Genomic DNA, 25,021 nt, shown 5'->3' with positions numbered 1-25,021 from the left:
TCTTTTTTTCTCCCTAAGTGCACTGGGGAGCAGAGAAATAGTTAATCCCGTAGCCATTGCCAGCAAGGCGTTTGTGTTAGCAGCTCCTGAAATGAATGGGCAGTTCACGCTTCAGCAATATTGTCTCAGGCTCTTGGCAAACCCAAGAAGCCAGCTCCATTTCTGGTGCGCTCACACTCCACTGTGATGTTTTTCTTGGTGACTATAACAATTTTCACTCTGTCTTTTTTTTTTTTTTTTTTTTTTAAATGGAAGGAGAGAGACTCAAGGTTGTCTCTGTCTCCATTTCTCCCAGCTCCTTTTCCATGCTTCCACTGCGAGGTAACACTGATTTAGGGCAAAGCGAGAACTCGGGAGAGCTGGGGAGGTTCTGTTCTTTTCAGAAACAACCCGCTCATTTTGCTACCCTACCTCAACTTGTAGCTTCTCTTCTTCTTCTTCTTTTTTTTTTTTTTAATTTCTTTAATTTTTTCAGCGGTACTGTTTATTTTGTTTACCGCAGGTTTTCCATTTTTAGTCTCCTGCCCACTCGGTGCCACCTGGGAATCTCAGCACCTTGGCACTCGTGTGTGGGGTTTCAGTAGCGGCGTCTCTCCCGGGTGGGAATCGCTCATTGGAGCAGTTGTCCAGAAGATACGTTGCATGCTCCCTACCTCAAGGATGAGGGCCAAATTCTTCTCGTGTGGGTGGCCTCAAATTAGGCACCTATACCCACATTTAGGTGGTAAAACAAGCGGGCTGATTTTCAGACGGTTGAGTACTATAATGCGTGTCTTTAAGCCCTTTTCATTTACTTAAAACTGCTGTCAGGAGAGGAAATAAACAGGAAAAATGAAGGCAGAGGGAGAGAGTTTTATTCCTGAAATAAGGGATTTTTAAAATACCAAAAAGAAACAAGTGGAATGTTTTTAAATGGAATAAATTTGTTGCTGATACAGGCAGGAAATAGCACACTCAAATATATGTGGATGTATAGATATATTTTTATCTGAGCTTTTTTTTTTGCAATGTGTTTTATATTTAGGACACATATCAAGATTTGCATCTGTTTCCAGAACTTGCTGCTAACAGTTAGTAATGATGCCAAAACATACTTTAGTTCCAGCTTGAGACCAAATGATACTCAGGGCTTTTTTTATTACTAATTTAGGGTCTGATATTAATTAAGGAAATTTTCCATAAGTGCCAGGCCTTTTCTGAAGAACTCATTAAAATTATATTAACTTAAACCGGAATCACAGTCTGAGCATGTTGTGTAATGATTATTCTTACTGACTCTGCTGGGTTTTGTAAACAGAATGCTAATTGTTAATGGAGCAATCGGGCGCTTGATTCCAGACTTTCAAAGGGCCAGATCCTGACTCATTACCTATAGGTGTACTCCCAATAAGGTCAATAAACTCCTAGCAGAAGGCTGTGAGATCGAGCTCTTTGCTTCGTCTTTGTGCAAAGGCATGTGATGACTTCTCCATTCTCTTGGTGGAATTTCTGCTGGTTTTTGACCTGTGGGGATGGCTGATTCTTTGGCTATGTGTGCACCCACGTAGTATCTCTCCCACCTTTGTCACCAGCACCATATTTAAAGAATTACTGAGGCCATGCGAGGCATCTCGTGTCCTACACACCTCCCAGAACCATCTCTATCAATCACAATTAGAAGCAAATAGACTATTAATATTTTGTAGAGCTTTTTTCTTCCTCAAAGTCACGTACAGCCTCCAGGTCCGATCCGGTAAAGCACTGAGTAACTTCCAGTGAAGTCAGTGAAGCAAGAAGGACACTGTGCTTGGCTCACACAGCCAGTAGGATGGAGCCAGTGGTGTTGACTGATGCCCTACCATGTGTGTATGCAGAGAGGGAATTCAACCCCATACGTGAAACTCTGTTACACGTGCAAAATCAGATAAGGATGGTCAGGATCACTTACTTTGCCCTTAATTCTCTGTGGCCTTGAGTCTTTGTTGCATTGAATTTTGTTCAATTAATTGAACAATTTGCGTTTTTTGACATGGTTCCATAAAATATAGGCAGGGAAGAATTTGGTCCTTCAGTCTGTGACTGGGGTTGGTACAGGAGAGGCAGAAAAGTACATCGTACCATCCAGAAGTTGTGCAGCTTAAAAGACCCATTTTTGCAAACCTTACGCCTAAAAGTACAATGTGAGAGGCAAAGACTACTGCCGATAGAAATAGCTGAAGCTGCCTTGTCTTTGGTTGAAATTTCCTGGCATTTGTGGCCATGAAGAATTTGGCCAGCTCTGGGTCAGGGAGGGAACGCTGGAGCCCAGCAGAGCCTCACGACACCTTTCTGAAGTGGTTTAGTAGTAGTTGGTGGCCCCACATTGCAGCTGTCCAAGCCTCCTCCTCCACTCTTGGTGGGTGTTTCAGCAGAAAAGGAAAACTGGTGTCATCCAGTTTGGTTGTGAGATTAAAAAGTGTTGATACCGGTGATGTTGGGCTACACTGGTGACAGAAGGAAAAGGTAAGAGATGTTTGAGTGGTTCAGGCTTTCTCTGGCTGATCAAAAAAAAACTGTAGGCAGCGAAGAAGAGGAAGATGAATGAGATAAAATGAAGGTGCGTGCCTTCACGTGGCTCCTAAAGGATGTTATTAAGGGAGAAGGAACTGTTTCATATGCATAAAGGGAGGGTATTTGGGGACACTAATCTAGAAATCTCTTCATAGCTGCTTTCAGACTGACTCAAAAAGAGCGAGGGAAAGGATCAAAGCAGGCAATGCCTGGGACAGGTTCTCCATGTCCACAGAAGTGGTGTGTGGGTGGTGGAGGGTCCCAGCAAGCACCACTGGCTGGAAGCAGGCACCCACACGCGCCCTGCTGCAAGCTGCTGCCCCAAACTGATGTGGCGGACAGTGCACGCGGTGCTTCAGCATCCCAGGAAGGCTGAGGCAGGGCTGTGCCCTCCACCTTGCAAGCTTTTGGGGAGGGAAAGGACTTTTAGCAATGGTGGAGCCTTGTATATAAAGCTCAGGGGAGAATATTTGCTGTAAGGGGCTTTGCACAGATATATAGGTTCAGAAGTTATTAATACGGTGAAGCCCATGTGATCATCTGCTTTGAACCCAGCTGCCAGATTTCCTCAAATTAGCTCTCATTTGAACTCAGGAGTAACCTCTTTGGGAAAAAAACAACAACAACAACAACAAACACCTCAGTTGGTCTTCATTTAAAAATTTCCAGGGAAGCAAAATGCACCACAACCTTTGGTTGCAGACGTTAATTAAGCTCACTTTGGAAATGTGGGTCTCATTACTAGTCTGAATTTGTCCAACTTCAGTTTCCACTCATTTGAACTTGCTACAGCTTTGCCTGCCAGACTGCAGCGCCGTTTTTCAGTTCGGTGCCTCGAGCGGTTTCCCTTAGGTCTTGCTGTGGCAGTGACCAACCTGGAAAGGAGGTGGGTGAGCAAGGAGATTTCTGTGGTGGGTCTGAGGGTTGCTGGATGTCGAGGGATGCAGAACTGATTTGACTCGTGAGGAGGATGGAGGGGTGAAAAGTATTTTGGTGATTTTTGTTTGCTGTAGGCTCACTACACCGTATCAAATAGGGGAAGTTCCCTTCCCTAGTCAGCCAGACCTCTCCTACGGTATCTGATGAATAGGAGCTGGTTTGGGTTGAATTACTGATGTGAAGCTGCTTTTCCAACCCACCAGAAAAAAAGGCATCGAGAAGGCATTTTTCACTGAATTTGTGGGCTTTTGCAGTTCCTTCAGGAATTCTTTAACCTTTCATTAAGAGAAACACAGTTATCATCACTGGGGCTTTTCCCTACAATTTTAGTTAGGATTTGTTCTGTCAATAGCAAAGAAAAAACTTCATCTCAGAGCGCTGTGGTCCTTCATGTAACAGGTATATGGCCAAGCAGCCTCTTGGCTGTCCACTTTCATGGTTATCCCACAGGCAGTTTTACGAGAAGAGAGTTAAAACTGCGTTAAACCCTTGAGATTATTCAGCCCAGGCAAAGCACTCGTTCCTGAAGAAGCTTAGTTCTGGTAAAAGAGCTACCGTGCATATTATGCAGGGGTTTTGTGACCTTTTAGAGATGCTCGTGGAAGAGGAGAGGGGTTGGTGTGCTGCTTCGTCACCCCAGTCTGGGCCACGGCACCTCCAAGCCTCCTGGCTGTTTTTCCCAAAGGTCTCTCTAACCACCCACTTGACCTTTTATCCTGCGGTGGCCGTTAAAGCTTACCATATTTTGTCATAGTGTATGGATACCCAGCTGAGTGTGGAAGGCCAGAAAAGGTCTCCTGGGGCTCTTGTGAGAAAGAGAAGCAACTGTGCTGAGAAAAGGGAGCATCACTGGAGAGAAAGAGACGGGCAGATTTAAGACAAGGGGTAATTCTGAAAACGGAGACATTGATCTTTCTGCCTGTTAACATCACATTTCTCTGGAGCTGAGAACTGGAGGATGCTACACCTGAATTAGGAGCGGTACCACAAAGCCTCGTTAGTTTAGCTGGGATGAAAAAAGCCTATACGTGAGCTCAGAGGTGCTGGCAATGCTACATGCATGGCTTGCACTTATTTCTGATGGTTAGCTGGGCTGTCGCTGTCTGAACTGTAGGTATCAGTGCCGTTTATGCCCTTTTCCTTTAAGCAAGCATTTTATTTAATACACTAACATTTGGTCTAGAATATTACGAATATTAGCAGGATACTATGAATCCAGCAGCTAACAGTTTGTCCACCTTGTTTTAGTTTGTATTATTACGTTGAGCTTGCTTGGAAAGCAGCACTGCAGCATAGGTACAGGGCCAAGTATAAAAACTGCTTCATTTTTAGGTGATAAATGCCTATATTTAAATCCATACTGAAATTATGCCATGTATCGTTGTGTTGAAAGCTAAGCGTGGGGTTGGAAGGAGGTTTCCAAGAACTGGAACTCAGTCTCCTTGACAAGGACTTGCACGAGGTTGTGCCCTCACATACCAGAGTTTGGCTACTACAGGTGGTGCAGCTCAGTGATCAAAGTAATGGTTATATTTGTGAGCAGCTAATGGGCCTGTGCTGGAATCACTTCTGACCATGCGATACGCAGCGGCTGTTAGTATTTGTTTGTGTTTCGGTAGTGTTGGAAAGTCTGAGCTGCAAACCATGAGCCCGTTGTGCTAAGCACTATACAGTTATAGAAAGGCAGGGAAAAAATGAGAGATTGGCCCTGTCCTCTCTGAGTTCACACTCTTAAGTACAATGAAACTGGTTACAAGATGCGTTGTACAAAAGAATACAAGAGGGAATTAAGGAAACGTGAATTGAGCCAGTGATGGTTGTTCAGCATGACAGCAGTGGCTGCAGCCTCAGTAGAGCTGAGTTTCCGTAAGCATCAGTCAGAAGGGAATGCAAGGGTGTGGTTTGAAGGATGATAATGAGATAGCTCTGCGGCTATTCACCTCCTCCCTGGCTTCAGGGACAGCATGAAAATAAGCACAAAGCTGCTCGTTGCAGCTTGTGATGAGAGGCGAGCAGTGTTGGTCAGCATCCTCGTTCATCATCAGCCCCACCGACTTAGACCCAGGACCCGTCTGCCTTTTCAGAGTGGCCCAAAGCAGTTGCTCAGTTCCCAAAGAGTGCAAATCCGGAATGTATATGTCCCCGAGCTGTAGGGGCTTCCAAAGCTGGAGGTTTATATCTGGATTGTTGTATTTAATAGCTATTGAGAGATCTCTCTGAATCTACTTACCCTTAGGTAGGTGGGAGCCCCCAGAGGGGCTCCTAGATCAATTCTTCTATCTCCTGTAGGTCTATAGGCTTGTAGTCTCTGTGGACTGACATCGACTGTGCGACATGATACGTGTCCCTCCGTGCAGAAATAGGATCGAACATCTGTAGGTCATTCCTGTTAAGTGTAGCCAGCTAGTTATGTGTATCGCTGCCATTCAAAACAAAAATAAAACCAAGTCCCACAGAAAGAAAAATCCCAGCCAAAAAAATTCATTGAAGCTGAAATAAATAATTCTGATACAGCTAAAAGATAAACTTAAAAACAGAGAAGGTCAGAACTAACATTGTAAAAAATATTAGAATAAAATGCTTCAGAAATGATGGGGATTGATGAATACATTCAAAATACCCCTGAGCTCGTTAACTAGATTGCTGGCCATAAAGTGGGAGTCATCACTGCAGGATGGTTTCTGACTGACAAGGACACGTAGAGCTGCAAAAAGCCTGTCAGGGGAACATATAGAGCAGAGACCTCTGCGACAAGGAGCATAAATATTTAGGTAGCCTTTAGGGCGCAGATAGCAAAAGCTGGGATCTGGACTCGGGACTGAGGGCTGAAAATGAGACCTGCAGAAGGTGACTGGTTTACCAAATAGGAAAGGAAGCAAGTGCCTCCAAAACACCAGGAGGGCTGCTGACCCAGAATCTGTGCAACATAAGCCCGAGATGAAATGGCTCATTGGAAGCAGCGTCTCGCACAAGCTCCGCAGAGGAAGTCCCCGGGAACTGTGATGTGGATACTGGCAGGTCTGGAGGAGCCACAGAGGAATCCTGGCAATGGGAAAAAGGCACCTCTCTTCCCCCTTTCTTCCCTCTTCCTCTCTCAAATATCTCTCTTGAAAGGGATATTTTGTTTGTTTTTGTTTTCATTTTGATTCCTGCTAAAAGCCAACCCGTGATTATTTTTATGGGTGAAAAGGAGCGCAGGGAAGGATCTAAGTAGCACCGGAGCCTAATTAGGAGCCCCATCATATTAGATTCCAAAATTAGATAGGAAGCTGGGCTTAAGGGTAGTCCAAACCCAACCGATTCCTACTTTGGCCTGGCCGACGTAGGTGGGCCAGACTGGCTTGGAGCTGTTTTGAAGAAAAGCTCCTTGCCCACGGAGGAACCGTTCCAGCTGCCGTGGAGCTGGAGCCCAGCACCTCGTTCTCAGCCGGGCCAGCCTCTGCCTCTCTGCGGCTGGCCGTGTGGGTGAGCCTGAGGGGCATTCAGGCTCCAGCAGCTAAAGATGGTAATGCAGGCTGGCCTCGTATGCCTCCTTGTTATTTCAGTTATCTGGACTGCCTGTAAAAGTTTATTTCGAGCTAATTCTCCTCACTCCGACTTCTACATCTTATGCGTCTTCACCTGCTGAAGAGCTTGTCAGAAATATGTCTAATGAGGTTTACCTTTAATCTTTGTACCTTTGCAGAGTCTTCCAACAAATGATTTCATAGTGTTTTCCAAACCATGTTACTCACCTTTGCCGCTTGGCTAATAAGAAGTATTAAATATTCACCTTAGCCAGGAAAATCAGATGTTGTGCCCATGATCACAAAACAAATCAGTATCAAGAGCCAGAAAACAAGACATCACTTTTAACAGTATTAATGGATAAGTGGGCTTTCTCAACTTCTAAATAACTTTTTTTTTCTTTTTTTTATTTTTTTGCCAATATGCAGTTTTCTTGTACGATATCTCCATGATGCATTTCTTTTTTTTTCCTTGTTCTTTTTTCACCAGCCTAGTTAGAAGACATCCAACTTTCTTATAGAAATAAAGCAAATTCGGAGACTAGTCAAGTTATCCTGACTGAACTACAGGCTGGACAGGAGCTGGGCTTTGGTAAAATGAGTCTTTACAGCCCATGGCAAACTCAAGGCAGCGAGTCTTACATTAATGCTCTTTTACAGAATTGCAGTATCTCACATTTACCATGAGCTCAGCCCACGCATGTGACTGTTACTGCGGTTTATCTGAGACGTGGTTAGCTTGACTTTAAGTTTAGACCATCAATAGTGATTTGAGCTGCTCGTGGTACAGCAGAAGTTGCCATACAGCAAACAGCCTAAAGCATGTTTGCGATGTGAGCTATTACAGACCAAAGCCTGTTTCTCTTTCTCATCGCCAGTTTCCTGGGAGGATAAAAACCATATTCAGACTTTACACTATGGAGAAGAAGCATCTATTGAGAAGCATTCAACGTTGGGCTGGTTGAAGCTTCAGCTCAACTTATGAATGGAAACGCTGTGTGGACAAGCTTAGGATGGGTTGTAACTTAATTTGCAGTAGCTTTCCGTAACTTGGTAAAAAAACTCAGGTCGGCTTTGAAATAAATGAAAAAAAAAATACACAGAGGGTTTTACACTGATTTTACAACATGAGTTTGAAAATCACAAATTGTTAAAGTGATGCAATGCTGAATAGAAAACGGGAGTCAGCCCCTGGTACACAAAGGTGTCCAGCAGTGGGCACAGCGCGTTGGGTCAGTGCCGCATCGCCCCGTGGGGCTCCTTTGCAACGTGCAAGCACCCCCTTAGCCCCCCTGAATTCCTTCGACCACTGGCTCTGAGCCACGCTGATGGACCTGAAAATCTTATCAAGGCTTGACCTTACAGCTGTTGGTGGTACTTAGGGGAAATGTGGTGTTCCCACCAGTCCCAGCACTGGAAGGAAAAAACCTCACCGTCTCTGGGCGAGTTATTTTCCACTGCTTTCACTCCAACTGCCTATTTTGCCAGGCATTAAAAATCCTAACCTGAGATGGCAATGCCTGCCCAGTGTCTTCCCTATAATTTCTCCAGTATCCAGAAGCTCTCCATGTGTTAAGCGCTCTAATCAGCCTCAGAGCTGCTGCTCTTGTGGTCTTCCGCATAGCTGCCGCTCGGAAAACAAGCGGTGGCTTTCAGCTGCCTTCCTACAGGGCGAGGTGTGTCTGCTCGCCCTCCGGAGACAGGGGTTGTGTCCTGGGGAGGAGGAAAGCCAACGTCGTGGCCCTAGAAGTGGGCAAGGACTGAGGCTGGGGACATCTCCTGAAAAAGAAAAAAAAATATATGTAGTTATTTTGGAGAAGAGCATGTTTTGTGTTGTTTGGATGAGGGGATTTTGTCTTCTGTAAATGTCTGGGGGCTGGGGATATATCTTTTCTTCCTCTGTGTACAATATTGTTTAGTTCATGTCAGAAGGGAAAAAACTGGTCTATCTACGTCCGTGAAGTTAAGGGAATTTTTTGCCAGCAGCGTAACAATTTGTAGGGTTTGATTTTTCTCTGGAAAAAAAAAAAAAAAAAAAAAAAGCATTTTGAGAACAAGGCCTGGGTAACCAAAATATGTTTGTTTTTGTTTAAGGCACTCAGTAGAGAAATCTTCTCTTGTCTATTGTTAAGAGCGAGGTCTAAATCAAAGGAAAATTCTACATATTCTAAAATATACAGACATCGCTTTGAAAGCAAAGCCAAGCAAAACTTTAAAAGAGACCTTCTCCTTGATGCAGAAGTTTCGAGTTAGTTTACTGCGCCGGGCTCCAGTGGAAAGAACAGCCTGAGAAACAAATCGCAAATCCACTTCTGGAGGCGGAAGTGGTGGAGAGCATTGTATTAATAGCACACAAGACCTTGCCACGGCGTTTCGAGTCCAGGGCTGAGCAGCAGCAGCGAGGAAAGGCTTCGCCGCTCGTGGGGATTTTGTTTTCTAATTTCGCTCGGGAAGGTTTCAGCCAGCTCCAGACGGAGGGAGCTGAGGGCCTGATTCTCTCTTGTTGGGTGGTCCCTCCTCCCACAAATAACCCTATTGAAAACAGAGGGACTATTTGTGGAGTAATTTGTTTGTCAGGAAAAGTAGGGGTTGTAGGATACGGCCCCAATTAGCAGCCAAATTCCTGGTTATTTTCTCGTGATAAAAACGCAGCGAGCTGTCGTAGAGATGCACGTCGCGTCTCTCCGCTTGCCGTTTGAACTCCTGCCACTTGCTCCGTGCTCCTTCCCCCGTGCTTCCCACTTCCTCACCATCCCAAACCGGTCCCAGCATCACGCTAGCTCGGTCGAGAGGTCTGCTTTCCTCCCTCCGGGGGCCGTGCCGTTTGGGATGAGCAGGGCGCTGCAGGGACCGTCCCTTGCAGCCATCAGCAAGGGCACCTGGGGGCCGGCCCTGAACTCCGCAGCCCCACCGCAGGAGCACGCGAGGCCGGCGATGTACATCATCCCAACACCACCTCCGAACACCCCCCGCATCATCCCAGCCATAAATCCCCATTTTTAATACAACCCACGTACGACCAACCCCGCTCCAGGGGATGTCCCTCCTGAACGCAGCCGTTCTAGGGAGATTTCCTTAACGAACACTTCACCACAAGCTTCGGAAAGGCTCTTAATTGCATTTTAATGTTATCAAAGGGCAGGCTCCCTGCCTGCCCCACGCCAGCTCAGCACGCCCGGTGCCGGCAGGGATTTCAGGAGCTGCGGGGCCGCTGATAGCAGCGCGGCTGTTTGGGGGCGGGAGAAGCACTCGTGGTATTTGTATTTTTTGTGGCTCCCTGTTTTGGTAGCCATAAGTCATTAGTGGTTTTTAATTTTTTTTTTCTTCTTCCCTTGCAACTGAAATAAGGGCTGAAAGGGTAGATTTGTCCTTCTTTTTCTCTCTTTTTTTTTTTCCCTTTTTTTTTTTTTTCTGGCTAATCTGAGGCACGCTGCCACATCTGAAGCCACTTGGCTCATTATGGATTTCATGGAAACTGATTCCCTGAAAGTGTTTCCATATGTGTGTTCCCAATATATCCCATCCTCTTCTAAATGGGAGTACAAACTCGCACACGAGCTGGAAATGGCTTCAGGATGTGACAGAGAAGTCATATGACTGGAGTGGCACTGTGTGTGGCCCTTTCTGAAAGACACGGTGTCCTGTGTGCTGGCTCCCATCCTACAGTAGATCCAGTTTCAAAGAATATCTTCCTTCCCGGATTCTTAAAAGCTCTTAATCAAGAAGCAGCAAGAGATCCTCTGTCCTTCGTCCTCAGGAGGGACGTGTATTATTTGAACGGGGCTTGAAAAGAGAGTTGGGATGGGGAGGAAAAAAAGGGACTTAAAGGGTGAAACTACAGAGAAGTGCCAAGGGCTTCCCCCCCCGCCACCCACCCCTGCAAAACACAGTTTCTTTGCGTCTGCTCGAGGATCAGATGGTATTTCTGAGTTGCTAGCTTGCAGTGGAAAAGTACAATTCATGACAACATTGGAAACAAATATTTATACTGGATAGTTAAGGCACATTTTTCTGAAAAAAAAAAAAAAAAAGAAAGTAACGAAGTCGACTGCTAGCCCCAATGTATATTATCTTCCCATTCACTGGATTTGTGGAGGATTCTTGTGCTGACGGTCTCCATTACTGTACATGCATCGCAGATCTCTCAGCCCTGTGGTTTCACCCCCTTGATGTATACAACTCTGCTTAGGTTGCTATCCAAGAAAAGCCTCAAATGTTCCCTCTGATGCCTTTCGTCTGGGGCTTGCGAAAACCGGCAGCGGCTGAAATTCAGGCAGGAGAAGTTGGGGAGAAGTGAACGGCGAGCGGTGCGCGCCTGCGTGCCTGTGTGTGTGTGTGTGCCGTGCAGCGCTGCAGAGCTGCTAAAGACTTATTTCCAGGAAATGTGATTTGCTTCTTGCTTCCAAAGTAATGCGTAGATGGCGTGAGACTTTGAACAAGCTTTAAACAATATTACCAATTCCTTTCCGCATGAATCACCCGAGACTGAAGTCACCGAGGTGAGGTAGCCATGACGGAGAGGTTCAGAAGCTCCCCACCATCCACGACTTGCAGGCCACAACCACAAGCCAAGGACATTTTTCTTTAATATGACATTTTGTCCCCCTCGTGTGGTTCTCCTGAGAGAGGTGTGTGATCCCTGGCTAAGTGAAGCTTCACGAGTGGCAGCATCTTTAAACGAGACACAGGTGACTCGGGCTTTTGCCTTGCTGCTCCCAACAGCCCGTCTAAGGGTGCTTTTTTCTGGTCAAGGGAGCAGAAATTTCTACCCATTCATACAGCTAAATTTAAGACAAGCTACTTCTTGAGGTACAGACAGCAGCGACCTGTGTTTGAGCACGCAGTGTGACCCAGCAAGGCTTAGGTGCTTACAGAACATCACCTCCTTTCTGCGCCGTTCGTCCAGTCCGACCGAGTCCAGCTCCCATGGTGGAGCCCAGGCTGGAGAAGTGCAGAGACCCCTTTTTACATTAAGCAGTGTAACAGCTCGGCCTGGGAAACACTCTCCTCCTGTTGCACGAGTGGTTCTTTAATGGTCGACGCTAATTACGTTATTTATGGGGTGTTTCTCCCAGCAAAGGGCTTAGGTGCCGCACCGTAAATTCCATGAAAATATCTATCTGTAAATTAATCCGTGGCATTTGAGGTGCCAAAGTCCTGCTACCTAAATACCAGGAGGCACGGGTTTAGGTGTGAGCTAAGGTGCAGAGGGACGGCCGGAGGAGATGTGCTAGGTTTAGGTTCTCATGTGTTGTGTGCGAGGCTCTGAAGGGGTTAAAATGTTCCCTCCTTGCCTGACTTTTGTGAGACTGCTGTGCTTAATAATGCTGCAGTTTAAATGGTCCCAACTAGGCCTTGAAGTTAACACCTTGTTGAGGTGAAGGAAAGAGGAGGGGGGCCAGTTCACACCTTTCCTGCTGCTATTGTTTGCAGGGAGACCTGCGAGGTGGGAAAAAAAATGCAAAAAACGAAGGACCTCCCCTTCCCCCCCCTATTTTTTTTTCTGAGTGTTGAAATTTTTGTTGAATTAAAGGGCGGGAAAGGACATTTGAAAACACCCCATTTCCGACCTTAAAAGCTTGCAAGCATTCAAACAAAGCACAGTCGACCCAAAAGTTGACCAAAAGTGGGTGGGCAGGGCTCTGAGTGCTATTTCGGTGGCGCTGCGTGACCCTTGCAGCACGTAGCCGCATGCGTGGGAGGAGTGTCCCTGAGCTCGGGCATGGGGCTTGCATTTGTAGGATTCAGGGACTAACAGCAGTGGCAAGGAATGGATGCGCGAGGAAGTGTCTTGGGCTCCCTGGGAATCGCAGTCCCAGGCTCCATCCCACAGCTGCATCCAGAGGCTGGTCCGGAGCCTTTGGAGAACCAAAGACTGACCTGGAAGGAGCCGGGAGCAGGATCGTGCTGTGTGTGATTCACTAAATGCACATTCACGGAGGCAGGTGAAAAGAATTTAACAAAACGAAGAGCGAAGTAAAACTCTTCCCCCGATGGAGGAGGATACTTGGAGTAACAGCTACCGAAAAATCACTACCCCGTGCAAACACATCAGAAAGAATTCTGGAGATTGCAAAACTGAGAGCTCAGAAATTGGGAAATGTCAGTGCTTACGCTGCCCGTGCAACCTTAAATCAGCCTCATTCTGCTTATGCATTATATTACAGATTTTAATTACAGGATCACATGATACTTTTCCCACGGGATTCCTGCCTCATTCAGCGCGCAGGATGGACAGTGCTAACTTAATGAGCAGCTCTTCAATATTTTGTTTTCTTCTTGTTCTTTGCATTTCCCCAGGCTTTGCTTATTGCAGAGCATTAAATTTTTCTCTGAAGAAGGAATTCTTAATTTCTTGATGGGCTTTGCTCTAATATTTCTGCCATGGCATTTGTATGCAGTTCGTTGCAGTGTAATATTCCCAAGAATTAAAGAACTTGCTTAAAAAAGAGTACCAAGACTGACTCTTAAGGTGTAATGTAATTCATTCCCCCTTTTTTGTCACCTACAGCATGACATTTTTTCTGCATTTAACCTGATGTTCAAACCTGAGCTCCTGTTAGCTTCAGCTGCAGCTGTGAACGTTTAGCACACGTGCAAATCAGGAGCCAGCATCTTTGCTGGGCACGGAAACCAAGGAAAGGAGCGGCAGTCACCACCTGTAAAAATGTGATTTAAAGAGATTTCGGCTGAGGCACGCAGGAACAGTGAGGCAGAAACACGCAAAAAGTCCAGTTTGCTCAGAAAAATAGTCAGGTCTCCCTGGTCTTGTTCCCTCTTCTAATTTCTTTCAACAGTGGGTCTGGGAGATAGATAGACGGCTTCTTTATTACACGGCTCTGATACTTGTCCACGGAGGTCTGCTTGTGTGCTGCCTGCAGGAGGGATTGTGTAAAAGCAATAGCACGCTCCCCTGTGATTCAGTGCTGTCTCAAAATGCGTACGGAGAAGTAACTTTAATGCTGATATTTCCAACCTTTCTCACTCTTCGCACGCTGACCTTAATGATAATCTTTTGTTGGTCCCTGGCTCTGTGTATAGTTTTTTAAATTTCAAAAAAAAAGCAAACCCCAAATATCCCCACCTTCCCAAATTTTCCATGCAGTATCACACAAACATCCACGCGGACCATCATTTAGCTCCTTTTATGCTGGTTTTTGCCATTCCAGCTCATGGAGCAGCCGGTGGCAGTCAGGGACAGATTCTTGGTCAGGGCTGTTGTGAGGAGGGGTAGGGATGTCCCCGTGTGTCACCAATACTTGCCAGCGTTTCAGAAAATGAGACTCAGGACTCCTCAATTTCATTCCAGTCTCTGGACAAGTGTCTTTGTAGGGAGACAGTGTCTCCTGCCCATTTTAGGCAGAATGCTTATAATTTGTTCATATTTAGCTGGATTTTCGTCGCAACATCTCTCACACAAAAGCCACTCCTATTCCAAAGTTCAAGTCCTTACTTCAAAGCATGGAACTGGTACAGCTTTTCAAAGGGAGACTTCTCAGAGTTTAAGATTAGTAAAACAATATATTTTTCCCAGCAGAAGAGTTTCAGCTGAAATTTTAAAAACAAATAAATGCATAAATCACAATTTAGCCCGAGACAGACGCCCAGCATGGACAATTTCAGCCAGAACATTTAAAGTTTGGCAAAGCTGTATGAGACTGAAAATCGTCTCATAATGTGAAGTGTGTGGCATGCTTCATACCAGGCGATTTTATCAGCTGTAAGTAGTCCAAGCTGCACATACAATTCATAGACGTAGATGTTAGGGAAAAAAAAAAAAAAAAAAAAAGCTGTGGTAGAATAATTAGAGCTACATCCCAGCCTGAATCAAACGAATGAACAAAAAAAATATAAGATTTAATATCTACTGCATAAGATTTAGCACTGAAGTTCCCCAAAAAACAAGCGGATCATTTAGCTGCTGGTAAATATTTATGCAACTGAATTTCCTTGAGACGGCCTGTTCAGTGACTTCAAAATACCACAACGCTCTGTCTTCTTGCGTCTTGTGACTACGCATTGACCTGACGTGCTAGACATTTCCCTGTCAGACATATAAACCAAGGGACCCTTTGTCTTTTTGCTAATGACTTTATAGCATAAAACGACAAAGCAAATTGCAGAAATGACAAAGAAATTGCAATATCTGTTAGCTACAGAGTTATCCTACAGCCCTTTAAAGCTGACGTCAGCTTGCTGTGCCCACAAGGAGTTAACCTGTCCACGGGACATTATGATCTTTAATAATTGGAAGTGATTGGCCAAAGTGCTGTAAACCTGGCAGAAATTTGTTGCCTTGTTTTCTGCAAACCACAAGCACAGCGTATTAATTGAGAAATGAACGTTAACTGGCATTAGCTGGCATCTGTAAACTGAAAGAGAGAAATGGCCACGGCACTCGCTCGGCTCTGAGCAGCAGAGCTGCAAAGCTGCCACAGGTAAAATTGTCTTTTAAAGGCGAATGCAAAACTATTTTAGTCGGCTGTTGGCAAATCCCCAAGTCTAGGGTTTTTAATGAGGCTTCTGCATCAAAATAAGTGAAACCACATGGAATTTTAATTGTTCTTATTCTAAATATGAAACACACTGGTGAAGTATTCTTGAATCTAGTATCGGAGCATATATATTGGCACATTAACGTTACCACGTTTCTGCTCTAAGCATGTATCTCTCAAAAAACCTGAGCACCGGGTTACCTTAGAGAGGAATTTAGATTTTAAAAAGGTTTACCCTGTGCTCCTTCAGAGGTAAAGGTTTTGTATGTGAAAGACATTTTGGTTTTGTGTTGGCGAACGCTGCAAATTGATCAGCTTCTGAGGGGAAAAGGAGATCTCTCGCTGTGCTTGTTGTCGTGTTGTCGTGTTTCTCTTTCGGGCGGCATGGAAGAAAGGCGATTCTTTTTACACCAGTGTGGTTTCGCAATTTTGCAGCCACGGCGTAGGGCGGAGGATCTGCGCTTCACCCATTTAATATATGCTATCACGAGAGTGGGAATGCACAGATGCAAATTATTTTCTTGCTCTGGCGGTGGAAAAATTAGCATAAATCTTTAATCCTGCTGGGGAGAGGAATAAATAAATTATTTACTTGCGCTGTCATGTTACTATATCGCTGATCAACACTGCTGCTTGTGTACGAGCAGATATACAAAGATGGGTGCCGTACCCAGAAAAGCTGCTTGTGTTCCCAGTCCAGCAAAGAGCTAACCATGCATACATGAATAGGCATCTGGTGTTTGCAAGTTAGTACCAAAGTCAACCCTCACACAAGAGAAGGAGGGAGCCCAGAGAAGAGGGGGAAGAGAGAGGATGATACAGCATCAATGAGATTGCCGAGCAATGAGGATGGCAAGAAGCTGACTTTTAGAGATCACTTTTTCAATAGTTTCCAGCCTCAGTTAGAAAAGAGGTTTTAGAATATGAATCATAGAAAACTTCTGATCTCCAAAAAAAAAATCTTTATGCAATGGAGATTCAGAAGGCTGAGGGATGAACAAAACCTGTTGCGGGGTGTTATGAAAATAGGAGACATTTGGGCGAAAGAGGGGTTGGAGACCTGAGCGTGCGGGAGTGGTGCAGACACAGCCATGAGGGAGATAAGAAAGGGCTATGGTTATTTTGCCTTTGGGTAAAAAAAAATAGGATTGCGCTTTGCACAAGCAGCAAACAGTAAAAACAAACAAGCGTGAATTTACTAAGTATGTAAGGAGGTCTGTAGCCCCACATTAGGGATGCTTAAATGTGGTGTGCACGGTCCTGGTCACACAGGACATGCATGATCTGTGGGTAGCATCCAGCTGAATAATGTTTGGATCTAGCCCTGAAAAAGGGATTGGCTTTTAATGTGTAAAATTGTGTGGATAGTATTGTTATTAAAAAAAAAAAAAAAAAGTATCAGCTGCAAAGAAACCAAAAATGCCAATGCTCTTCTACACCCTTGCACTCATAACAGGTCTACCTTTGATTGTAAAAGTTGTTTAGCTTCTATCGGGGTAAACTAAAAGCAACTCTGTTCATGTTGGGAGAGTTGCAATAACAATTAAAAAGAAAAAAAGGTGGGGGGGGAGAGTAAGCAGTAGCAGATTGAAACTCGGTATTTTGAGCAGCTGGGGAAATTATGTTCTAACCTTATATTTCCAGATACATATCAGACCTGTTCACAATATACAGGATAGTGTTCCAAAATTACAGCTTTGAATCTGGGTGGTATCGCCTCTGGCTATTGTTTGCAGTTGGGAACGAAAGAAGTTGCATCAAGCAGCGGAGTGTTTGCTGTAAAGGTACAAGTTATATTACATTCCACGCTGCTGTGGTTTCAGGGCTTGATGATGGAGACAGACCCATTCACCCCTAGGTCACTGATTCGGTTCCAGATAAAGCTAATAGTAATCACATTGTCATCAAGAGTTAAAAACGGGCTTTTACTGCCCGTGTAAAGCTCCGTGCTCGCGGTATCTCGTGAGACGGCGCGTTATAATCCCCAGGTTTCAAGCTGTGGGAGTCGGGCTCCTGGCTGGCAGCGGCCCAGCTCCTCCCGTCTGAATCCCGGCTGTGCCTGAGCTTCGCCCCGCTGCCGCTTAGATATTGTCTGATACGGCCTTGAATTGATGGCGTAGGCTAAGTGGGCTGGCAGAACCAGGGAGAATTGTGGTTTAAGTCACAAAAAGCCAGCACGCAAGGTGGCAGGGGCTGAGTCTCTTGCACACGCTGATGTCTGCAGCTCAGATCCCAAACCCGTCTGCAAGGAGGAGCAGTGCCGCATCCTGCACTGGGCTGTGGGGGGTGTTCCAGTGCTTAGCACATCAGTTTGGCACCTACAAGACCCTGCGTTTTCCTTTAAAGCGAATCAGATTCGGCAGCTTGGCGAGAGGTGGATCTGAAGGCTCGTAAAGCTGTAGACGTGTCAGCTGGGAAGCGCAGGGGGAGCTGATTTGGCGTCGTGGGTTTTTCCTTTCATTATACCCCGCTCTTTCCATCCTTCTGTAGATACGCGTATATGTACCTACTGCATACTGGCTGAAGCAGTTGCCTCTGTTCTGCACTGTACTTTTCCACTGGGCTTTTTCTATTTCTCTTTGTCCCTTTTCCCACACCCTTTATGTTTCCCCGCTTCTCTGGCTCGCGGCGCAAGCTTCCACCAACCTTTTTTTCTGCTCTTGTCCACCCCGCAGTCTCCTAAGCAGATCACCAAGCTGCTAACGTTTGCTTTCCAGTTCTGCTCCTAAACTTTGGCCGTTTGATGTGGGATTACGAATTAGGCAAAATGAGTTTACCCATCCCTGTTTTGTGTTAGAATCAAATTCACAGTGTTACCATCCAGACGTTTACAGTAGCCATAAACTGTGTGGTCTTTTTTTTTTCAACCAGACTGCGCAGGCTATATAGGAAAACAGCTTCTTTCAATAGCAAAGTGAGTGCTGGGCTTGTAATTTTCCACAGGCTGCCCTGCAAAGTAAAATTTGCATCTTTGCTATCAGCTCAGTGGCCTGGCCCAGTCTGAAACCCTTCAGACGCAGCAAATGCCGTTTGTCAGCCCTCACCTAAATAAGTCGCTTCAAGGCAAGAAGCGGGGCTCGGTCACCCCCGGTGTAACTCCACTGGTGTCAGTGGTGCAGCTCACTCGGTGTTGCCAACTGCCGTACGTTTATTACAAGTTGCACGATAATTGCCCTTTTTACCCCAAACCCCAGCTCCCGGAGGCGCGTGCTGAGGTGGGAACCCCAGCTTTTCGCATAAAACCAGACCTCGGTTTCCAGAGAGGCCACAGCAAACAGCGGGATCCACGCGACCCGAGCGCACCCTCAAAGCTCAGAAAGCAGAAGGCAAATCAAATACAAGTCCATGTTTCTATTTTTGGCTCTTTTTCAATCTCTCGATTTTTGGGATATTTTTTTTTTCCGGGCCTGACTTGTGACCTTGGAACGCTTTGGGTTGGCAATGCCGCTCCCTCCATTGGCATCAGGGGAATCAGACCAGGGATGAATTTGGCCCAGCACTTGTAGAAGAGAGGTGTATGACTCTGTTCCTTGCAATGTGTTATTTGATGTGATCTGCTGTTCTTTTGGGGGCCAAAAGAAGTGGGTTTTCTTTAAAAAAAAAATAAAAAATAAGAAAAAAAATCTATCATCACTTGATACAAAAAATGGTATTTACAGAATTGTTTTCCCCCGTCTTCTGTTATAATTTTTTAGGTGCTTCAGAGCTGGGCCCATTTTCAGATCCCAGGCAGTTCACAAGCATTTCATCCCTCACTGAGAGCCGCTTCTCCAACCCACGAATGCACTATCCAGCCACCTTTACCTATACACCGCCAGTCACCTCAGGCATGTCACTGGGTATGTCCGCAACCACTCACTACCACACCTACCTACCACCACCCTACCCCGGCTCTTCCCAAAACCAAAGTGGACCTTTCCAGACCAGCAGCACTCCATATCTCTACTATGGCACTTCGTCAGGATCATACCAGTTCCCCATGGTGCCGGGAGGGGACCGCTCCCCCTCCAGGATGCTTCCTCCGTGCACCACCACGGCCAACGGCAGCACGCTGCTAAACCCTAACTTGCCCAACCAGAGTGACGGTGTGGAGGCGGATGGCAGCCACAGCAGCTCCCCAACCGTTTTGAATTCTAGTGGCAGAATGGATGAGTCCGTTTGGAGGCCGTACTGAGATTTCTTCTGCCCGGCCCGACCTCCGCGAGCCAAAAAACAAACGGTCGACTAACTACGAAGTGCCTGGTTTTTGTTTTTGTTTTTTGTTTTTCCTAAAAAAAAAAATAATAGATTTTACCGATATGTGCAACTGTGTAGATGGGATGATAATGGCCATAAATAACATGAGAGTTACCAACACACCACCACCCATGTTTCAGATTATGTGGATCAAAGCACATATTATCTTTTTCTTGGAATCATTTTACCTTGTTTCATATTTAAAATGTACTTTTTACACACAAAAAAATCCCCCCCACCTTTTTTTTTTTTTTTTTTTTTTTTTTGTCTCAAGTGTTTTAATAGCGAGTTCTTTTGCCAATGAGGAGAGAACGGACTCCCCAGCTATCAGGAGAAACATGGTGATGCAAGGCAAAGGCTGCATTCCCTTTTATTTTTTAACAACTAACCATGAACTCCAGATACAGTTGCAATCATACAACGTACGGGACCCTGCTCACACACGTAGTGCAATTCAACCGGCTTGTATTGGTGCACATAAAAAGGAAAGCAAAGATCAAGTTGCTTCCATTTTGCCATGATACATTCAGATGAAAGTAGCTGTCCCAAAACTCTGTCCAAGCCTTGCTGCAGATAACAGTTGGAACTTCTCTGTGTTCATTGCTTTTTTGGTCTGTTTTGTTTTTTTGGGGGGTACTTAACGAGAACAAGTTTTCAAGTTAGGCTAGACAACCCTGGGGTTTCCTTTTTGCTTTTGTGTCCATTCGTTTTGCCTTTGATTAGCCAAAAACCAAAAATAAAATCCAAAACCTTTAAAAACAAAAAGAAAATGTTATTACTTATGCAAAATATGAAAAAATGGCAATATATATTACTAGAGCCAAAATGGTATACATAGTATTTGTGTTTGGCTATGTTCTTTTTTATATTTTTTTTTAAATTATAAGTGTGTAAAATTTGAGGTTGTTTGCTAACATGAATCATCATATAACTTTAAAAGAATATTTATAATTATTTAATGACATTTGGACCCTTTAAACGTTTCTTAATGTAATGATGTATCGACTTCGGTCTCTAAAAGTGTTTGTTTTTTTTTTCTTCATCACATTTCTGCAATGGTGTAAACCTCAAAACTTGACCCAACTCTGAAAAGCAGTTCCAGTGTGAACCAGTTTACAATGTGACTTAAAAATGAAAAACCCAACCCAAACGCATCCACATCAAATGACTTTGGATGTAGGATCTTTTTATATAACTTATGAAGGAAATATTGTGTTTAAAATATTTTATTAGCTGTCTGGTTGCCTTCAACACAGTCTTGCCTTTTAATCAGTACTTGTGGAGACACTGGAAAAATGGTAGGAAGGATGAAATGTTTTCTATCCTTCCCCTGATTTCTTTCTCTCCCAGAATTTTTCTCAGAACTTCAAAATTTAAAAGTATTCATATTTAAAATGTTCTGACAACACGATTTGAACTGTCAGATTTTTTTCCCCAAAGAAAAATCAAAATCATTTCAAAAGCTGTACTTTAAAGCTAATCACTTGTTAAGTTTCTCAGAAATGGGAGTAAGGGAGAACTAGTATAACTTTTTTTCTCCCCCTGAAATTTCAACCCGTTCTATGGAATAAAAAGGTTCAAAGTTGAAACAGAAACTTCCCAGCCTGTTAGGGAATCACCCATCATTAGCATTAAATGCTAGACTCCTAAAGCTGTTGTGTTTACTTTGCCATATTAGAGAAAGAAGCACAAGCTCAGCAATACTCGCCTCCTCAAACCCAACGCTGAAGATAAAAGTCACCTTAAAGCCACCCCGGGGCTCCCAGGCATGGTGCACCCACACAGGGAGAGCAAATTGCCCCCGAACCCCTTAGGCAACCTGTCTGCTGCCCAAGTGCCCATTGGAGGGGCCCGCATTTTGCCCACCCTTGGTGGAACATTAAGCAAGTGCGGATGGGGTTGCCCGAGCGTGGTCTTAACCCTTCAAAAGGGCTGCGACCGGCTGGCCCCCGGCACCCCCTCCTTCCCCTGCCTTCACACAGCCATAACCAACGGTCAGGTTGATGGTTGGGCTTGATGATCTTGAAGGTCTTCTCCAACCGAAATGATTCTGATTCTAAGCATCCTCCTCAGGGGCTGCCAGTCACGACGATGCTCCTCGGCTGTACTTGGGTTACCTCCAAAGTATCGCAATAAATCCACGGTGGGCATGGCCGTACAGAGCCACGAGCTCGTTGGACACCACAGCCACCATCACCGTTAGTTGATAGCAAAGCTGTTAAACTAAAACGAGTCATCCTTAGCATGGTACATTCCTCCAATTTGTGTGACTACGTGCTCTTAAAAAAAGTCTTTGCCTTCTAAAGGTTGTATACCAAGTATGCTTAAAGTATAAGTAAGACACTTTTTTTTTTTTTTTCTAATAGTTTTCCTTCAAAGATGGAAGCTGTAATTGATTCTATTTATTGTTGGTTTGTGGTAGCTTGAAGCATACCACTGTCCATTTATTTGTAACTGTAAAATACGTTTGTTAGTCTCAGCAGCACTTAAAAAGCCAGTGTCTGGTTACACATTTCAGTTTTGTTTTTTGTTTAGTAAGCAAGAGAAAAAGATGTACTGCCAGTGCAAGCTGTTTCCTATTTAATAAAAGGTACTATATTTGTACATTATTTGTTATTGCTGAGAAGGGCTTTTTAAGGTTTACTGTATGCATATTAAGTAATTTTTAGGGTGCTTTTGTGTTGAAATGTTGTTAGAGTGGCTGCAGGCAGCAACCCAGATTTTTTTTTTTTTTAAGACTTTGTTGTAAAATTCAAGCACTTGGTTTTTGTTTCTGGATAAATCCAGCACAGACCAGACTTTTGTTTTGCTCAGCACCGACAGAACTCTGCTTGTGTCCCCACGGTTTTTGACCTGGGCTGTTGGGGACAAAACGTTCAAAACGTCTTCTCCACCTGGTTGAGGAGCACATGCCTGATCCCTGCTCTGGGCTTCCATCACACCGTGCAGGCAGACATCTGACTCTGCCTGCTTGAGCAGACAGATAGAAAGGAAAGGATTTTCTAAGCACTTATGGATGGAGGAGCACCAGCCTGTTGACTTTCAGGAGATCCTCTGCTCCTGAAACCTCGCGGTGCCTTTGGAAAACCTCTCCCCGTCCATCAGACTGGCGACTGAGGGAGTTGTGCAGGCTGACACAGAAATGCACATCAAAGCTTTTTGAAAACGCTTCCAAGTCCACTTGGAAATGCTTTTGATTCAGGATTTCAAACCAAATAATAATAATAATAATTAAAAAAAAAAAAACAACAACCAAAAACACGCATTGTGTAGTTAACCTTGTGAGATTATTTGACATTTTGCGAGGTGCTTAGCATTGACAGAAAGGAGCTTTCTCTGAAAGGTACGACAGCCCTTCCCTTCTGAGTGGCAATCTTTGGCACTGGTCGTAGATGTAAAGATGAAAAATTGCCTTTGTTACTCTCCAGCTCTCTTATCCTACCAAAGACTTAACTTCCAGCAGAACAGGCACGATGCCCCTTTTTGCTGAACGGGGGATTAAATCCTCCTCCCCATCCTCCCGAGGCTAACCTCATTGGTGTCAGTGGGTCGGGACCAAGGATAAAACAATTTATTCTACCGACAGCGTCCTTAGCGTGGCATTTGTCGTTTCTCCTCAAAGACCAGCTGCTGTGTCTTTCGTAGCGTTGACCTTCTTGCCAGCAGCCCCCTGAGCAAGGGTTTACCAGTTTCGACAGGTGCCATCTCGAGCGGGGGAACTTTTGCACTTTCACACTTAGCAAAGCAAAGCTCCGCCATGGCCGGGGGAGCCTGCCATTGAACGCAGACAACAAGCCATGAACAAAAGCAATAATTAAAACCTGGACCAGCCATGAGTACAAGATCAAAGAAGCCCAATTCTCTGAACCCCTGAATTTCTTCTTGTTTTTAAATATAATGCATTTCATTTTAACATTTTCTGAGAACTTTTTAGATGTTTGTTTACTTCCATGTTTACAGATAACTCTTTGCCTTTTTTTTTTTTTTTTTTAATGCAATACTTTTAAGTATATCAGCCAAAACCATACTTTTACAGTAACTTTTGTTTTAGGTAATGAGTGACATTCCATTTTTTTTGTTGTTAAATATGCTTTACCAGTCTTGAATTTCTGCTGGAACAAAATATTTGTAGCATTTTGTGTAAATACAAGCTTTAATTTTTTTATTTTTTCAAATGCTGTCACCGGAGATTTGCTTTTCATGCACATATTGTACAAACACATTCTGCTTTATGCCACAGACGATGATTGTGGATCAGTTTACTTCAACTTCAAAGGGACTATTTGTATTGTATGTTGCAACTGTAAATTGAATTGTTTGGCATTTTCTCATGATTGTAATATTAATTTGAAGTTTGAATTTCATTTTCAATAAAATGGCTTTTTTTGTTAATGTTCTTCTCTGCTTCTTTTTCTTCCACTATCTCCTCTTAGCCATGCAGCTCATTTTCGTGACCAGGCAGGGTTGGGTAAAGTCAGGATGCAGTAGGACGCAGTAGTGGCCCTTCAGTAGTGGTCCCATCAATTTCTGCAGTGCTTAAGTTTTCAACTGAATATAAAAAGCAAGTTTCCAGGTCTACAGGTGGTAAAGGACACCTCCTAAATCCGATCTCAACTGTTGCTTCTTTTCCTGAATCTGCAAACTGTGAAGAGCCATGTTTCTTGGGAGAGTGCATCTTGCCAGGCTGTTAACTCTGAAACCTAACAACTGCCATTAGCGGGGACGTTCTGGTGCAGTGGGGCTGTGAGCAGAGCTTGGACGAGGACAAGCTGGAATAGGTTTCCAAACCAGGAGGAGGGATTTGGGTTTGTGGCGCTTTTCCAGCATGGGGGCAGCACTATCCCCACCTCTTCCTGGTCAGGCCTGAGGAATGCAGTTACAGATAATCTTGTGATTTGCATGGCCTGAGGCAAGAATAGTTTCCAAGCAGCAAAAGATATATGGATAGGGAGGAGGCTGGGGAAGGAGGCTATTTCTCCTCCAGCCTAGTGTCAGGGGTAGGGGGAGATGCAGCTAATGAAGCTGATGTTAAGTTCACCCAGGTCTCTGCAGGAGGAGAGGACAGGACTTGTTTGCAAGCTTTGTGCCTGGTTTCATAGCAAGTTCATATCCTTTCTACCTATTTCTTGAGTCTGCAAAAAAAAGGAACAGTAGCACAAAGAGGCGTGAGGTTCTGTTCATTACAAGAAACCTTTAACTCTGAAGTTTAATGAGGAAACTGGAGTGTCACTAATACTGATTTTGTAAGCTCTGTTTGCTTTTCCAAGGACCTACACACTTCTTACGTGGTGGTTGAAGACTGAGATACTCTTTCGG

The 25,021-nt window shown here is 44.6% G+C and overlaps 1 protein-coding gene across 3 annotated transcripts in view; it reads left to right on the top strand.

Moving 5' to 3' along the window:
• The window catches only part of RUNX2 (RUNX family transcription factor 2), a 155,209-nt gene extending 131,112 nt beyond the window's left edge, over positions 1 to 24,097 (top strand). For 2 of the 3 annotated variants that reach the window (XM_066995058.1, XM_066995056.1), the window contains exon 7: positions 19,165 to 24,097. In XM_066995058.1, the coding sequence (XP_066851159.1) occupies positions 19,165 to 19,643 (479 nt within the window). In that variant the 3' untranslated portion in view covers positions 19,644 to 24,097. Of the gene's footprint in view, positions 1 to 7,852; positions 8,615 to 19,164 lie in introns of those variants that run through there. The other variant, XM_066995057.1, reaches the window with a different exon arrangement.
• The last annotated feature ends 924 nt before the right edge of the window (positions 24,098 to 25,021 follow it).

Source organism: Anser cygnoides, chromosome 3, assembly GCF_040182565.1.
Source record: "Anser cygnoides isolate HZ-2024a breed goose chromosome 3, Taihu_goose_T2T_genome, whole genome shotgun sequence".
Lineage (NCBI taxonomy): Eukaryota > Metazoa > Chordata > Aves > Anseriformes > Anatidae > Anser > Anser cygnoides.
The sequence above is the reverse complement of the archived record's forward strand: the minus strand, read 5'-3'. Positions and strand labels throughout refer to the sequence as shown.